The sequence below is a fragment of the Pristiophorus japonicus genome, chromosome 13, assembly GCF_044704955.1.
Source record: "Pristiophorus japonicus isolate sPriJap1 chromosome 13, sPriJap1.hap1, whole genome shotgun sequence".
NCBI classification, from domain to species: Eukaryota; Metazoa; Chordata; class Chondrichthyes; family Pristiophoridae; genus Pristiophorus; species Pristiophorus japonicus.
Window position 1 is genome coordinate 1,735,840 of NC_091989.1, and position 18,751 is coordinate 1,754,590.

General features: G+C 48.1%; 1 protein-coding gene across 1 annotated transcript in view; it reads right to left on the reverse strand.

Moving 5' to 3' along the window:
• sema3ab (sema domain, immunoglobulin domain (Ig), short basic domain, secreted, (semaphorin) 3Ab) overlaps window positions 1-18,751 on the reverse strand; it is a 315,517-nt gene that overhangs the window by 84,683 nt on the left and 212,083 nt on the right. The window contains exon 6 of the mRNA XM_070897057.1: window positions 6,960-7,053. Within this exon, the coding sequence (XP_070753158.1) occupies window positions 6,960-7,053 (94 nt within the window). The remainder of the gene's footprint in view (window positions 1-6,959; window positions 7,054-18,751) is intronic.

Here is an 18,751-nt window from a genome sequence, read left to right on the forward strand (position 1 = left end):
TTGCTTTCCTGGTTTATGATGCCAGCTGAATCCTTGATGTGTGGCTGCCGAGTAACAGGTTCCAGGACAAACGTCTTGTCTTTGATTTAAATTTAAGAGAGGTTGCAAAGCACGAAACAGCAATTCCCCAAGGCTGATATGTCAAGATTTCAGCTCTGCAATTTATCCTCTTTCTATGTAAACTGTACAATGACAGGCCTCATATCAAGCAGCAATGTTTGTTTTACTGCTCCCTGACTCAACTCTTTGTGGTTGCTGACAATCAGTCCCCTTATAACCACTACATGCGAGGAGTTGTGTCTGTTCTTGCTTGGCTCGAGTGCTGCCAGAATGTCCCACTGCAGGGACAATCTGAAGCTCGTGTTTGTTTTAGCTTTATTAAAAGCGCGCTTCCTGCAGGCAATGTCTCAGAGGAGTGCCGAGACCACACTTCATTTACACTCCCTGCAGGAGAAGCGTGTGTGGATCGAAGTGACTGAGTAATGCAAGCAGAAGGGGAAAACATGAGGTACTGTGAAATGTACAGCTCATTCACAACTTGGACTTTGAAGGTATGCACTGTTAACTGTGTAACCTTTCCAAGCCAAAGTTAAGGCTCATTCATTTCTGTTCAGCTTATCCTGTTCAACAATAAGAATGATTTTCAGTAAGTAGAGAGTTTTGCAGTCTGTTTGCCCATTGGGTACTCGGGTTACCTGCCCCAACATGGTGCCATTGTCGTGTTTGCTTCGACAAGCAAGGCTAGGTTTTACAAAATGTGCTCCCACAACAAACACTAGACATTTGGGTCAGTGGAGCTGTGGAATCTCTTGTCCAATACGGCTCACTGACCTCCACTCCCCAAATCCCGAGTTATGCTCTTGATATTCATGCTTGGAGCTCAAAATCATAAAATCTACCCGAATATATCATCCTTGAATTTGGAAGGGTCAGCTATGGTGTGACAGGACCAACAATTTACATTAATGTTGGCGCAAATGTTCAGCTTCACTATTCCCTTACTGATCTTAGTGCAAAAATATGTACGACTCCCTGAATTACAAATTAAACATTGATGTCCCATGTACCAGTAATGTCTACTCAATGCTAAAGCAATGAGCCCCACAAATTGTCTTAAAGACGATTCACCACAGTAGGACCACCTCTACAATAACTTGTCCACCTTGCTCCTTCCATCTGTGAATTCACTCACTGTTCATCCAAAGACCCACATGGGACACCTCAGATTCTGCAATGTGTAACTCTTACACTTCACACTATCGCAATAGTGCAAATAGTGCCTTGGGATGCCTGAATGAAATGTAATTTCATCATTGATAAAACGGCTTTCGAATTAAAGTCATCACATTGGGAGATGTGAATTGAATTTACTAAAGGACAGTGTTAATCTTTTAATTCACCTCAATTGATGTTATCAACATTTAATCACATTGACTCAATTCAGTGTTTCTGACTTTCATCTCTCAGCAACCCCTGCATTTTAAAATCTGCTTTCGTATCGCATACAAATTTGAGTTTTTGTGCCAAGTTTTGATGAAGTATCTGAGGAGAGTCTAATTCTACCTCAGCCTGCTTACTGTAAGACAAATATCAGATCTTCCTGCTTTCCTGATCCTACAGCTTCAGGAATAAAATCAGAGAACAGAAAGCTTGAAAATAAGAACATAAGAATTAGGAACAGGAGTAGGCCATCTAGCCCCTCGAGCCTGCTCCGCCATTCAACAAGATCATGGCTGATCTGGCCGTGGACTCAGCTCCACTTACCCGCCCGCTCCCTGTAACCCTTAATTCCCTTATTGGTTAAAAATCTATCTATCTGTGACTTGAATACATTCAATGAGCTCGCCTCAACTGCTTCCCTGGGCAGAGAATTCCACAGATTCACAACCCTCTGGGAGAAGAAATTCCTTCTCAACTCGGTTTTAAATTGGCTCCCCCGTATTTTGAGGCTGTGCCCCCTAGTTCTAGTCTCCCCGACCAGTGGAAACAACCTCTCTGCCTCTATCTTATCTATCCCTTTCATTATTTTAAATGTTTCTATAAGATCACCCCGCATCCTTCTGAACTCCAATGAGTAAACACCCAGTCTACTCAATCTATCGTCATAAGGTAACCCTCTCATCTCCGGAATCAGCTTAGTGAATCGTCTCTGTACCTCCTCGAAAGCTAATATATCCTTCCTTAAGTAAGGTGACCAAAACTGCATGCAGTACTCCAGGTGCGGCCTCACCAATACCCTATACAGTTGCAGCAGGACCTCCCTGCTTTTGTACTCCATTCCTCTCGCAATCAAGGCCAACATTCCATTCGCCTTCCTGATTACCTGCTGCACCTGCAAACTAACTTTTTTGGGATTCATGCACAAGGAGCGGGTCCTGGGGGAAAGTCTGGCGACCGGGGAGATGCCCCTCTCTTGGCGCAGGGCAGTCATCGTCCTGCTGCCTAAGAAGGGCGATCTCCGCCTCCTTAAGAACTGGCGCCCGGTCTCCCTCCTCAGCACGGACTACAAAATCTTCGCCAGGGCGATGTCTGCTCGCCTTGGTGCCGTGCTGGACCACATGATCCATCCCGACCAGTCCTACACGGTCCCGGGCCGGACAATCCACGATAACATCCATCTGGTCCGGGACCTCATCCATTGTTCCCAGGAGGCTGGTCTGTCGGTCGCCTTCCTATCCCTCGACCAAGAGAAGGCGTTCGACAGGGTGGATCACGACTATCTGTTCGGAACTCTGCGCGCTTTCGGGTTCGGGACGCATTTTGTCGCCCGGATCCGACTTTTGTACGCCGTCGCGGAGTGTCTGATTAAGGTTAACGGGTCCTTGACGGCGCCCCTTCGCTTTAGGAGAGGGGTGCGCCAGGGATGCCCCATGTCCGGCCAGTTATACGCCGTTTGCGTGGAGCCTTTCCTGCGCCTCTTGCGGACGAGGTTGACGGGACTGGCTCTGCAAGGGCCGGGCGTGGAGGTCGTCCTCTCGGCTTACGCCGATGACGTGCTCCTCGCTGTAGAGGATCCCGCTGACCTGCGGAGGATGCGTGAGTGCCAGGAGATTTACTCGGCCGCGTCCTCCGCCAGGATCAACTGGGAGAAATGTTCCGGACTCCTGGTGGGTCAGTGGCGGGTGGACTCCCTGCCGGAGGAGTTCAGGCCTTTTGCCTGGAGCACGACCCATCTCCTCTATCTGGGAGTCTACCTTAGCCCCGACGAGGGAGCCTGGCCGGCGAACTGGCAGGAGCTGGAGGCCAAGGTCGCCGCTCGCCTAGGGCGCTGGACAGGACTGCTCCGAGTGCTGTCCTACAGGGGTCGAGCGCTAGTCATAAACCAGCTGGTGGCCACAATGCTGTGGTACCGGCTGGTCACTTTGACCCCTCCCCCTGCGTTTGTCGCCAAGATACAGAAGAAGCTGGTGGACTTCTTCTGGAACAACAGGAAGCACTGGGTCTCTGCCGCGGTCTTGAGTCTCCCGCTTGAGGAGGGCGGTCAGTCGTTGGTGTGCGTCAGTGCCCAGCTCGCGACTTTCCGTCTTCAGACCCTGCAGAGGTACCTTTACGTCGAGCCCCCTCCGAGGTGGTGTGCTCTGGCGAGGTATTTCTTCCGCCAGCAGCGCGACCTCAATTATGACACGCAGCTCCTGTTTGTGAACTTGGGGGGTGCCAGGACCGCCCTCCGGGAGCTGCCTGTCTTTTACAGGGAACTCATCAGGGTCTGGAACAAAGTCTCCACCAAGCGCAGCTCTCCGCCGGCTGGAGTGGCGGCTGTCCTGCAGGAACCGCTGCTCGGGAATCCGTACCTCTACGGCCGAGTTTTATGTGGCGGTCGGAAGAGAGGGCTGTGGCTGGTGAGGTGACCAGGGTCAGGGACCTGCTCGATGGCGGAGGAGCGGGCTGGATGGCGCCAGACACGCTGGCGCGGCGCCTAAATTCTGCCAACGTCCGCCACGCGGCCGATGCCATCGATTCGCTAAAAACAGCTCTGGGCCCTGACTCCGTTAGGTGCATCGAGGAGGCTCAAGCACGTGGGGAGATCCCGTCCGAACTGACCCCCGTCCGGACGGAATTCCTCATCGGCGCCAAACCCCGGAACCTCCCTCGGGGGCCGGCGCCTCACAACTTGAGCCGCCTCGGGGAAATCCCCTCCGTGCCTTTCAGTTCCGCGCGGAGGGGTTTCCTGTACGGGCTGCTCCTGCACACCCTCAACTTTGCCATCCTCGCCGGCCGTCCGGACACGCCATGGCGTACCATCTTGCCGTCCGGAGGAGGCGGGGGTCCCCGATGGAGGGCACTCTACGCAGGGGTCCTCCCACTATTCATCGGGGACTTGGCCTGGAGGGTGGTGCACGGAGCAGTGCCGTGCAACAAATTTTTAAGCCGGTTCACGGACTCCCAGGCCGCCTGCAATTTCTGCGGTCTGGAAGAGTCCGTGCTCCATGTTTTTATGGAATGCACAAGGTTGCAGCCCCTGTTTTATTATTTGAAGGGGCTGCTCCTGAAATTCTGGCTGCACTTCAGTCCCACTCTCCTGATCTTTGGGTACCCTGTGCGGAGGGGAGCGGGTAGGTCCGAAGGCCTCCTCGTAGGACTGCTCCTGGGCACGGCCAAGGGTGCCATCAGCCGGTCCAGGCAGCGGGCGGTCGAGGGGGTCGTTCAACCTGACTGCCTGCCTCTCTTCCGCTCTTACATCCGGTCCAGGGTGTCCTTGGAGATGGAGCACGCGGTGTCCACCGGTACGCTCGCGGCCTTCCGCGAGAGGTGGGCACCGGAGGGACTGGAGTGCATCATCACGCCCGGCAACCAAATTTTAATTTGATTTTACGTTTTTAAGTTTACTTTGTTTTAATTGCCAGTGCTTTTAGTGTCCCCCTTCCCTTTTATAGGGGGCACTGGGGAAAATTGTGATTTTAGTGCCCAAAAAAAAACCAAAAAAGAAAAACACAAAAAAAAAAAGGGGGAAAAAAAAAAGGGCCTTGTAAATGTCTGGAATGTCACCCAGGTCGGGTGGCACCATTTAATGTTTTATGTTTTTGCAGGTGAACTCCAAAAAGAGTTTCATGCACAAGGACCCCCAGGCCCCTCTGCACCGCAGCATGTTGTAATTTCTCCCCATTCAAATAATATTCCCTTTTACTGTTTTTTTTTCCCAAGGTGGATGACCTCACATTTTCCGACATTGTATTCCATCTGCCAAACCTTAGCCCATTCGCTTAACCTATCTAAATCTCTTTGCAGCCTCTCTGTGTCCTCTACACAACCCGCTTTCCCACTAATCTTTGTGTCATCTGCAAATGTTGTTACACTACACTCTGTCCCCTCTTCCAGGTCATCTATGTATATTGTAAACAGTTGTGGTCCCAGCACCGATCCCTGCGGCACACCACTAACCACCGATTTCCAACCTGAAAAGGACCCATTTATCCCGACTATCTGCTTTCTGTTCGCCAGCCAATTCTCTATCCATGCTAATACATTTCCTCTGACTCCGCGTACCTTTATCTTCTGCAGTAACCTTTTGTGTGGCATCTTATCGAATGTCTTTTGGAAATCTAAATACACCACATCCATCGGTACACCTCTATCCACCATGCTCGTTATATCCTCAAAGAATTCCAGTAAATTAGTTAAACATGAATTCCCCTTTCATGAATCCATGTTGGAATAAGTTTGTATATTATTGCAAACCTCGAACAGAAATATCTGTCTGGGGGGGGGGAGGTGAAATTGCCCCTTTTTGTGCCGCCCGTTAGCGTCTCCGGGGGGAGCAAGACACTTTTCGCCTGGGGGGGGCGGCGCTACTGGCTCACGGGAAATTCCCCGGGAGGTGTTGCCATGGCAGCGGTCCGCTTTGAGGGTAGCGCTCCAGGCCGCCACACAACCAGGCCATCGCATCATCGGTGTGCGGGGCAACCCCTCAGCGCCGCGCACCAACACCTTACCGCCTCGTAGGCGAAATCGCCGCGCAGTCCACGAGGCTGGCTGCAGGCCCGGTCCCATGCTGCCTGGGTGGTCCAGCGGAGGCCATCAGAGGTCTTGCAGCGTGCGCAGTGGCCTGACCCTTTAAGCGAAGGGGAGGGGCATTGAACGCGGAGCATGTACATAGCGCTCCCGATCGCATCCTGTTAGTGCTGTTGATCCCATCCCGAAAGGAAGTGGAGCGCGCGGGTTACCACCCAATCGGGGCAAGGGCAATTTCTCCCCCCTAAAGTATTAAACTTGATGTATGTCAGATTTTGCAACCATCATGGATGTACCCACACAGGCAGTAACACATTCAGGAAGAGATCTCTCTCACAAGGTAACCGTTACCGTTTTATGTTGGGCTTGTACATTACGCAGAATTAGAAAGGCACTGAGGCCCAGTACGTTAATCAGCAACAGACGAGCTGATCTGTAATCAGTCACCTCACTCGGCTAAGAAAAGCTGGGAAGTCAAGCTTAGAGCAGCAACCATGGACAACCAACCCTTGCTTTGCTCTGAACCTCAATGGACATGTCACAGCGTTATTGCTTGTAGACATCACTGTCGTCCCCTCGACTTGGCCTTCCAGTTGCTGTACGCTTGAGTAGCGCCCAACTCCAAACCACTCAGAGGCCAAACCCTTCGCTGTCAGTCTACAATCCAGCTGCTACTCACAGGCTGACATTCTAATGTTTTGCATGTTTCTTGTCTTTACAGATTTATATTGAAATGCAAAAGTCACACAGTTATTAGACCGGCCAATTATATGACACGAACCTTATATGAGCGAGCTGTCATAGGTTATTGGGGAGAGCTTACAAGGCATGAGGGTTGTTGGGATTGCAGGACAGAACAGAACTCATAGGGTTTCTACCAACGTTAGTTAACTGATCTGATTCCACGGACATTGTGTGAGTGTGGCCATGCATACAATGATTGTATAGAGCGCTCAATGGGTAGCACTGGTGGAATCTGTTCATTCCTCTCAAACTCTGAGCTTACTCACCAATTAAGATAGAAGTGGTCAGCAGCCTTGGGTCGTAGGGGCTTTTCCCTCGCCCATTCTCAAAGTGGGATGTTTCGAGTTTGAAGACATTTTCCTAGTTGTATAAACAAGATACAATGATTATTTAAGATCTAAAAATTACAATGAATCAGGTCTCCATTAAACTAATTAATTGAAAACCTTTGTCATAATTTAACTCTGAGTTTAATGAGACTATTATAACTGTAATGATTACTTTTTAAAAAGATTTTATTGAGCAGGACAATTTTACGGCACTTTTCAAGGTCTGGCCATTCAGTAATTGTCTGTGCTGGAAGATCCAGTGTGCTCACACATGCTTATTTCCTCTGTGTGCAGGGGAGTCGATTTACATAGAAAATAGAAACATAGAAAATAGGTGCAGGAGTAGGCCATTCTGCCCTTCGAGCCTGCACCACCATTCAATAAGATCATGGCTGATCATTCCCTCAGTACCCCTTTCCTGCTTTCTCTCCATACCTCTTGATCCCTTTAGCCGTAAGGGCCAAATCTAACTCCCTCTTGAATATATCCAATGAACTGGCATCAACAACTCTCTGCGGTAGGGAATTCCACAGGTTAACAACAATGTCAGTCAAAGATTTATAGCGCAAAATTTGTAAAGAAGGGGGCAATTTATAAACAAGTATGACTTGAACACTTGATGTTTTGATACGGCCAGTTTGGAGAAACTATCGGGTAGAAATTGTCACATGAATGCTAACGCCATTATATCCTTTCATTTCTACCCTTACATTGCCATTTCATGCCCAGATACACTAACTAGATTTATTGTTTGTTAAAGAGCTGAATAAAATTATGATTGTGAAAGAAAAATAGAAATTATAAAAACATATGTTAGTGCATAGGAACAAGGGGAGGCTATTCAGCCCCTCGAGCCTGTTCCGCCATTCAAAGAGATCGTGACTGATCTGCGATCTAACTCCATATACCCGCCTTTGGCCCATGACCCTTAATATCTTTGATTAACAAAAATCTATTAATCTCCAATTTAAAATTAACAATTGATCTAGCATCAATTGCCGTTTGCAGAAGAGAGTTCCAAACCTCTACCGCCCTGTGTGTGTAGAAGTGTTTCCTAATCTCACTCCTGAAAGGTCTGGCTCTAATTTTTAGACTCTGCCCCTAGTCCTAGACTCCCCAACCAGCGGGAATAGTATCTCTCTATCTACCCTATCTGTTCCCCATAATATATTGAAAACTTTGATCAAATTATCTTTTAAGCATCTAAATTCCAGGGAATACAACCCTAGTTTGTATAAACTCTCCTTGTAACTTAACCTTTGAAGTCCAGGTATTATTCTGGTAAACGTACGCTGCACTCCCTCCCAGGTCAAAATATTCTTCCTAAGGTTTGGAGAACTGAACACAGTAATCCAGGTGTGGTCTAACCAGAGCTTTGTATAATTGTAGCATAACTTCTACCTCCTTGTATTCTAGTCATCGAGATATAAAGGCCAGCATTCCATTAGCCTTTTTGATTATTTTCTGTACCTGTCCATGACATTTAATGATCGATATACCTGGATCCCCAAGTCTATTTCGAACTCCACTGCTTTTAGCTTTTTATCATTTAGAAAGTATCCTGTTCTCTCCTTTTTAGGCCCAAAGTGGATGACCTCACATTTGCCCATGTTAAAATCCCTTTGCCAGTTTTGCCCATTCACTTAATCTAATAATATCTCTGTAATTTTATGCTTACATCGACACTGCTTACAATGCCGACATCTTTGTCTCATTGGAAAACTTAGATATGTGGTTCTCTCTCTCATCATCTGAGTCATTAATACATAGTGAATAGTTGAGGCCCCAACACAGATCCCCGGGGACACCACTAGTCACATCCTGCCAATTGGAGTACCTGCCCATTATCCCTACTCTCTGTCTTGCGCCGCTCAGCCAATTTTCTAACCAGGTCAATCATTTGCCTTCTATTCCATGAGCTTTAACTTTAGTTAACCATCACTTGTGAAGGACTTTATCACGTGCCTTCTGGAAGTCTATATATGATCAACACCAATGGACATTCGCCTGTCCTGGTCATCTTTAGTCATCTCTTAAAATTATACAATCCAGTTTGTCAGGCTCTCTCTGATCAGCTGAAAATGTTCACGTGTTTAGTCACCCTATCCTTAATTATATATTGATTAAAATCTAAGGTTCACTTTGGTGAACATTGGTTAATAATTCCAGTTAGACATATTCACAATAAAAAAAAATCAATAAAAAGTCAACATAAAACAGCAGAACAATTAACTTCCTGAAGAAAAAGTCCAACCTATTATGTGCAGGGAAATTATCAACCCAATCTTTATAAATGTGTTTACAATTTTGCTACATTATCACACAGAAGAAATCGCCCGATAAATTGTAAGTGAAAAGTATCAAAACACTAGGGGTGTGAAATTGGTCTTCGTAGTGCCCCTTGTTTGGGCGCTACGGGTGCCATTTGGGGGCAAAAATTACATCCGATATGCTGAGCGCACTTTTTCCGCGAATCGTGGCGGACGCCATCTTGGTGAGGGCATTAGCCCGCGTGCAGTGAACGTCCACTGGAAGTACGCATAGCAGGCAGATCATGACGTCAATCAGCGTGCAACAGTGCTACCATTTTGTAGCTCAATCCTCCAGCCGGCGAACCACTCTTAACCTCACACAGCTGAACACACGTTCGGCAACAGGACGGACCCCCACCCAACCAGCGCTAATTAATGGAAGCATCGAGATCTCCCTGCTGGTTTTCGGGCGCTATCCAATTTTGCCCCCAAAGTAACATTTTGAATACAGAGGAAGAAGATTTCTCCTGTTCCATCTTTGTAAAGAAATTGAAAACGGAAAGTGCGGATGATTTCACGAAAAATAACAGACAGAGGAGCTCTTCAAAAATCTTTATTATCAATAGAAAACAATATTTATTTGGAATAAGATTCCAGGAATGTAATATCTTCTATAATTCCCTCATATTATAAGGTGATCCCTCATACCATCCACAGGCTGCCATTGAAATCACTGAAGATGTTGCTCCCACCTCCCCTTAGATGGCACCACTATTCTCCAGTCTCCACCTCTCCCATTAAAGCACTGTGGTTAGCTCAGCCACCTCGCCAGAACTGCCTCGCCCCTTCCCAACATAACTACTCCTCTTCTATTTATAGACAATTGTTGTCAAAAGTTCCGCAGTGTTGACACATCTGCGTAGGTAACAGCTTTAATTCATGAATGGAAAATTAATTCCTCTTGTACATGTGCCAGATGAGGCTGTGCTGTATTTTGGATGACTCAGCGGCTGTATGATGGAATGGGAACCATGAACTAATTATAATCCACACCTTTGCCTTGGGTTTTATTTAACTCTCTATCTCCTATTCTAGCATTAAAGCCGCTGTATCATTAACTGTCAGAATCCACTGTGTCGATAGGAAGATCAATTGCAGATCTCAGCGCTGATTGTAAATGGAAGGGGGAGGCTGGTCATTCAGGAAGAAATGTGGTTGCAAAACAATATCTTTCATTAGAGATATCGACATAACTGAATCTGCAATTTTAAAAAAACACAGCGAGGGGGTTTTGGAATTCACCAACTTATGTTGGAATATCTAACACCTGATTATATTCATATTGCAGTATATCAAAAAGAATAGCGCTGCATATCATATAATGCCAATGGAGAGGGAACCGTGACTCATTCAGGTGGCAGTGATGCCAGCTCAATAGAATTCGGGATTTGATCAGATCACCAGTCTTGAACTTCTTCCCCATGTAAGTGAAAGCAGTTTTACAAGAGTTTTAACAAGTACAGTAACTTTTACTGAAGGAGAAAAAGATGTTGTTCTTTCTGGTGAAGTGCTTACTTATAGTTTGCATGTGCAACCAATGAAATCGATGGGCCGTCGTGATCGGGTTTTTTCCCTCCCTGAGCCATATTCAGCTTGGGGTGAGGGGGATTTGAGTGGTGTGCACTTCCGCCGGAATCGGCATGGTGAAGTCGCGCTAAAGGAATTATTGCCGCGGTGAGGCCATCAGCGGGCAGGCCACTGAACAACGGCCATCCCGCGATATTCACCTCCAAATCAGGCAGTGTCCCTGCAAGGTTTTCCAGTCGGAACACAGATGCGACACCACTGGAGTTTTGCCATGATCGGGTCCGTTTGGTAGGTAAATAGTTTCTGTTATTGTTTTGGCTCCATTAAACCTGCTGAGTGTTCACAGACTTTATAAGGACTTTCAGGTCTGACTCTTTCGTGGAGGCCTGTGGGCTGTAGAGACTTGCTTGGCAGGGTTCACCCTGAGGAGGAGGAGGGGGAGGGGCAGGAGGAGGGGGACGAGGAAGGGGAGGAGGAAGGGAAGGGGGGGGAAGGAGGAGGATGAGGCGGAGGAGGGGGAGGAGGAGGGGGATGAGGAAGGGGAGGGGGGAGGAGGAGGAGGAAGGGGAGGAGGAAGGGGAGGAGGGGGAGGGGGGAGGAGGAGGGGAAGGGGGGAGGAGGGAGGAGAAGGAGGAGGGGGAGGGGAAGGGGGAGGAGGAGGAGGGGAAGGGGAGGGGGGTAGGAGGAGGGGGAGGGGGAGGAGGGAGGAGGAGGAGGAGAGGGTGGGGAAGGGGAGTAGGAGGAGGGGGAGGGAGAGGGGAGGGGAGTAGGATGAGGGGGGAGGGGGAGGAGGGAGGAGGAGGAGGAGGAAGGGGAGGGGAAGGAGAGGAGGAGGAGGGGAGGGGGAGGGTAGTAGGAGGAGGAGGGGAGGGGGAGGGTGATAGGAGGAGGGGAGGGGGAGGGTGATAGGAGGAGGGGAAGGGGGAGGAGGGAGGAGGAGGAGGAGGGGGAGGGGAAGGGGGAGGAGGGAGGAGGGGGAGGGGAAGGGGGAGGAGGAGGAGGGGAGGGGGAGGGTGGTAGGAGGAGGGGGAGGGGGAGGAGGGAGGAGGAGAGGGAGGGGAAGGGGAGAAGGGGGAGGGTGAGGGGAGGGGGTAGGAGGAGGGGGAGGGGGAGGAGGGAATTGGAGGAGGAGGAGGAGGGGGAGGGGAAGGGGGAGGAGGAGGGGGGAGGGGGGAGGAGGAGGGGGGAGGGGGGAGGGGGAGGGGGAGGATCCCCATTGCGTCAGAGCTAGGAGATGTCGTCCCCATCACAACCCTGGAAGGGAGGTGGAGTTGCATCTCATAGATGCTTGTTTCAGATAATCCCATCCACACATGACCCTTCAGCTCCCACTTTCAATGGCCATCGCAATGAGTGCCTTAACACAGAATTGCCCACTCCCGGATGAAACACCTGGCCCGATATATGTGCCAAAAATAAAGATTTCTCAAATTATCCAAATCACTGCAAAAACATAAAGAACAATATAATAATACTGTAACCATTTGTTACCTCTGTGCATCTCACTATAACACCTGTTACACGTGACTGCCCTAACACTACGCCTAACTGTCTCCCTTATGGCTGCCTCATGGGTCCGGGAAGCTGTGGTTGTTATCTAGGACCTACAGCTGTCCTTCTAGGCCGTCCTGGAACACCTATGGGTCTGGAAGGGCCGGGTACAGACTGGCCAGCACCCTCCTGGGAGGGTGCGTCCTCACTATATGGAGGTGCCTGACACGTCCCCTGCAATCTCCCTCCATGCATTGTGTACTGGCGGTCTGCCAGGTCTCCCCACGTCAGGGAACAGTATTCTGCTTCTGTCCTCCACACCGTCTATCAGTGTCTCCAGCTCCATATCAGTGAACCTGTTGGCTCTCCTTACTCCAGCCATCCTTCCAACTTCCTTCCCCCCTCAGGGCCTTGCTGCAAACCCGGGTCTTTAAAAAGTCCAGGCTCATTAGAAACCCTTACCTACATGCTGAATTTCTCAGCGGTGATAATGCTCAAATGAAGACAGCCACACTGCTGAAAAACCCACTTTCGAAGGGTTCATTAGGACTGGAATCCATTTTTTCACTTTTGGCCTAGTCACAAAAAGATTTCGGTGCTAATGGCCCCAAAAAGGTGGGAGGAGCAGCAGCCTTCCAGTGGTACTGAATTTCGGGGGTGTAGAGGACAATAACTGAGACTGACTATGAAGAATACAGGTCAGTGAGGTAAATGGCCAACATATTCGTACTTGAAAATCAACAGCTTCACTGAAACACAGCACCCCACCTGCTGGATGTAAAAGATCCCACGGCACTATTTCGAAGAATAGCAGGGGAGTTATCCCCAGCATCCTGGGGCCAATATTTAAGCCATAACTAACTTCATTAAAAATACATTACCTGGTCATTATCACATTGCTGTGTGCACAAATTGGCTGCCGCGTTTCCCACATTACAACAGTGACTACACTCCTAAAGTACTTCATTGGCTGTAAAGCACTTTGGGATGTCTACACTGGCGTGACGCTGCGAAGGAAAGGGTATCAGACTGAAGGTTAGTACATCTGTTTGCTAATGCCACTCATATCAGGGCCAGGAGAGCAATAAATCTGGTATGTGCCATTGTACTTGGACATGAAGAACATCTCAATATATTGAATTCTAACATCCGCAACAAGGTAATCTTGTCACTCAAATGACCATGTCAGAAAATGTTGGCAGAAAGGAATCGCAGATCTGCAGTGGAAAATGTCAATATTTAAGTACGAGATGGAGCGGATACAGACTGAAACCATTCTGGTCAAAAGAAAGGGGTACTAACCAACAACAACCTGAATTAATAAGCGCCTTTAACGTAGCAAAAAATCCCAAGGTGCTTCACAGAATCGTTATCAAACAAAATTTGACACCGAGCCACATAAGTCATGCTGAAGGAGCATGAAGAGGGAACACAAATTGATAGACAGCAAATGTTAAAAGGAAACTGCACTAAAATGGCTCGACTCCAAAATAATGAGAGAAATTAGTGATTAAATAGCAGAGGCATTAACCATAAATTCTCAAACTGCTTTGTATTAAAGGACTGAAAGCTGATGGACAGTCCAACCTGTTTAAGGAAGTGGAAATGGATAAGCAAAGTATAATTATAAGAGTAGTTAGGCTCATACCAATAATCAGGAAGCTGTGAAAGACCAGATATCTTTTGCCGACACTGGAGAGGTTTGAGCTAATCAGGAGCAGTTAACCTGCATACCCGACTAATCAAATTCTTCACGGAAATTACTAAACGTATAAAGAAAGGAAATGCAGCAGATGTCGCAGATTTAAACTTTCAGAACCTATTTGATGAAGTGCCAGAATGGGAGTAAATGGAAGTTTCTTGATTGCCAAGATGTGGTTAGTGACGTGACCCAGGGATTTGAGTTGAGACCTTTCTCCTTCCCATGTAAATGTTTTGGACCCGAGCATAGAGGGATAGAAGCAAAATTCACTGACACCAAATCAGGAGACATAGCAAACTGTAAGGCAGGATGTAAGGCAAGAGCAGAGCACTGGCAGGTTAAATCAAATCAACGTGCAGTGCTGCCTTTTGGGGAAAAGGGCAGAGAATGAATATTCAACCTGAACAATAGAACTCCCAGTGAACTGGAGGAACAGAGAGATTGCAGAGAGAGCGAAAGTTGTAAAACCCGCCCCCAACCTGCCCACTTTCACCTTTCCCTCAGGCAGGATGGGGACAAGGGGGGAATTGGCAATTTAAATATTATAATGAGGCCTGAAGCCGTCACTTGGACCTGCTTTACAGGTTTTACTGCAGGGCGGGATTCCCGATGGCTGTAACATGGAGCCTCAGCCTCGGGGAGCAATCCTTGTGGGCCGGGAGGAACAACAACAACTTGTATTTATATAGCGCCTCAACATCGTGAAACGTCCTAAGGCATTTCATAGGAGTGTTATGAGATTGAACAAATTTAACACCAAACCCCATAAGGCACAAAAGTCTGGTCAAAGAGGTAGGTTTTAAGAGAGGTAGAGAGGCGGAGAGGTTTAGGGAGGGAGTTCCAGAGCTTGGGGCCCAGGCAACAGAAGGCACAGCCACCGATGGTGGAGCGATTATAATCAGGGATGGTCAGGAGGGCAGAATTAGAGGAGCACAGAGATCTCGGGGGGTTGTGGGGCTGGAGGAGATTACAGAGATAGGGAGGGGCGAGGGCCATGGAGGGATTTGAAAACAAGGATGAGAATTTTGAAATCGAGACATTGCTTAACCGGAAGCCAATGTAGGTCAGCGAGCACAGGGGTGATGGGTGAGCAGGACTTGGTGCGAGTTAGGACACGGTCAGCGAGCACAGGGGTGATGGGTGAGCAGGACTTGGTGCGAGTTAGGACACGGGCAGTGAGCACAGGGGGGTGATGGGTGAGCAGGACTTGGTACGAGTTAGGACACGGTCAGCGAGCACAGGGGTGATGGGTGAGCAGGACTTGGTGCGAGTTAGGACACGGGCAGCGAGCACAGGGGGTGATGGGTGAGCAGGACTTGGTGCGAGTTAGGACACGCTCAGCGAGCACAGGGGTGATGGGTGAGCAGGACTTGGTGCGAGTTAGGACACGGGCAGCGAGCACAGGGGGTGATGGGTGAGTGGGACTTGATGCAAATTAGGACATGGCCAGCCGAGTTTTGGATTACCTCTAGTTTACGTAGGGTAGAATGTGGGAGGCCAGCCAGGAGTGAGTTGGAATAGTCAAATCTAGAGGTAGCAAAGGTAATGGATGAGGGCTTCAACAGCGGATGAGCTGAGGCGGAGACGGACGATGTTAATGAGGTGGAAATAGGCGGTCTTAGTTATGCTGCGGATGTGCGGTCAAAAGCTCATTTCAGGGTCAAACATGACATCAAGAGTGCTTCCTCCAGGCCCCCCCTCCCCCCTACCCCCAAGTTCCCCTCCCAGCAGCCCGCGAACCCTGGGGTTGGGGATCGGCCTGCCCCCAGGCTTGGAATGCCCATGCCCCCCCCACCGACCATCCTGCGCCCACCACCTATCTGATCCTCTGACCCGCATGCCCCGACAGACTAGATGCCAGCCTGTCAATCAGACCGACCTCTGGGCGGGGAACCCGCCCTTTCTGTCACACACACGCTGTGGAGTTAAAACATGCCGAGAATCCCGAACCTCCGCCTTTCCCACTGTCTCCCGACTCTCCCAGCACCATACAGGTGGGACCCGGGAAATCCAGCCCCGAGATTTTACACGTTGGAGCAGGGCCATTTCAGTGGCATGCAATAGAACAGTTCAAAGTTTTGAAAGGATTTAAGAGGCTAAGTTATGAACAATTATTTCTACTAGTTGATAAATCTCTAACAAGAAGGGCCCAACTTGAGGATTTGTACTAAAAGCATAAAGAGACAGGTTTGACGAAAGCTGACCATGCAATGAGTAATTAGAGTATGAAATGCCGTAGGTCTAAAGGCTATTGCAGCTGGGACAATCGCAGTATTTAAGAGGGAATTATATAGTGGAAAATTGCAAAGGGTAGTGGAAAAGACAGGGTAATGCGATTCGAGAATATTGCTCTGATGTGGAGCTAACACTGGCACAGAAAGAATGGGCCGAATGGCCTCCACCTGTACTGAAATGTCTCGAATTTTATAACACATGCAGCCAAGTTATACTTCCAGACATTGGGCAGTGGGGAAAATGTTGGAATCAATTATTAAAGATGAAATAGCAGCGCATTTGGAAAGCAGTGACAGGATCGGTCCAAGTCAGCATGGATTTATGAAAGGGAAATCATGCTTGACAAATCTTCTAGAATTTTTTGAGGATGTAACTAGTAGAGTGGACAAGGGAGAACCAGTGGATGTGGTGTATTTGAACTTTCAAAAGGCTTTTGACAAGGTCCCACACAAGAGATTGGTGTGCAAAATTAAAGCACATGGTATTGGGGTAATGTACTGATGTGGAGAGAGAACTGGTTGGCAGACAGGAAGCAGAGAGTCGGAATAAATGGGTCCTTTTCAGAATGGCAGGCAGTGACTAGTGGGGTGCCGCAGGGCTCAGTGCTGGGACCCCAGCTCTTTACAATATACATCAATGATTTAAATGAAGGAATTGAATGTAATATCTCCAAGTTTGCAGATGACACTAAGCTGGGTGGAAGTGTGAGCTGTGAGGAGGATGCTAAGAGACTGCAGGATGACTTGGACAGGTTAGGTGAGTGGGCAAATGCATGGCAGATGCAGTATAATGTGGATAAATGTGAGGTTATCCACTTTGGTGGAAAAAATATGAAGGCAGAATATTATCTGAATGGCGGTGGATTAGGAAAAGGGGAGGTGCAATGAGACCTGGGTGTCATGGTTCATCAGTCATTGAAGGTTGGCATGCAGGTACAGCAGGCGGTGAAGAAGGAAAATGGCATGTTGGCCTTCATAGCTATGGGATTTGAGTATAGGAGCAGGGAGGTCTCACTGCAGTTGTACAGAGCCTTGGTGAGGCCTCACCTGGAATAGTATGTTCAGTTTTGGTCTCCTAATCTGAGGAAGGACGTTCTTGCTTTTGAGGGAGTGCAGCAAAGGTTCACCAGACTGATTCCTGGGATGGCAGGATTGACATATGAGGACAGACTGGATCGACTGGGCCTGTATTCACTGGAGTTTAGAAGAATGAGAGGGGATCTCATAGAAACATATAAAATTCTGACAAGACTGGACAGATTAGATGCAGGAAGAATGTTCCTGATGTTGGGGAAGTCCAGAACCAGGGGTCACAGTCTAAGGATAAGGGGTAAGCCATTTAGGACTGAGATGACGAGAAACTTCTTCACTCAGAGAATTGTGAACCTGTGGAATTCTCTACCACAGAGAGTTGTTGATGCCAGTTCGTTAGATATATTCAAGAGGGAGTTAGACATGGCTCTTATGGTTAAAGGGATCAAGGGGTATGGAGAGAAAGCAGGAAAGGGGTACTGAGGTGAATGATCAGTCATGATCTTATTGAATGGTGGTGCAGGCACGAAGGGCCGAATGGCCTGCTCCTGCACCTATTTTCTACATTTCTATGTTTCTATGTTAGTATTTTCTCATCCAACCATCAGGAAATCACCGTGCAGTTTCCATGGCACAGAACACACTTCCTTAGCCCATCAAATATCTGCTGATTTAGGAGACTTCATTGTGTGAAACTTAACCCGGCCAGGGTATGTGAATCAGTGATAATTTAACATGCCTCGTGTGGAGTGAGAATGGTGCAGGAGTGCTAAAGAGGGCCACCGATGGGCGATAATTACTGATGCCCTTTGGAACCTGTATTGCAGGAGAGAATTCAGTGCAAATACAAGTTACTTGTTACTCCATGCCCAATTTCTATATTGGTTGCTGACACAGAAACTGAACTTTGCAATAATAAGCCATGATTATAGTTTTTTTTTAAAGTGTCTTTTTGAGTGGGTTCCATTATTTTTAAGAATTAAGATAAAAGGAGAATCTGGGGCAGGAATGGGGTGGCAGCAGAATGACCAGTTACCTTAACCGCCTCCGTCAGCTCATATTCCTTCAAGGCTCAAAAAACAACAGTGTCAAAAAACACAATTTGCATGTAATTTAGATATGATAATTATACTGTTCATCAGCAGCAAGCTGCAAATAATATAATGTGACCATATGGCGATTGGGGGGTTTTCAGGGCTGTGGACAGGGACAATACTGACATTTTATTGGTCATTACAATTGACAGAGTAATTACAAACATGTACCAACAGTTCTTCAACTAAGCTCTGGGTCCCTCTCCGAATCTCTGCTTCTGCAGCTCACTGACCAATTCTCTGCAGTGCCGAGAAATAAAATAATATAAATAGAAATTGTTGTTCATTGTGTGTGTGTCAGTCATTGATACGGTTCTTCATTGATGAGTATCTGATC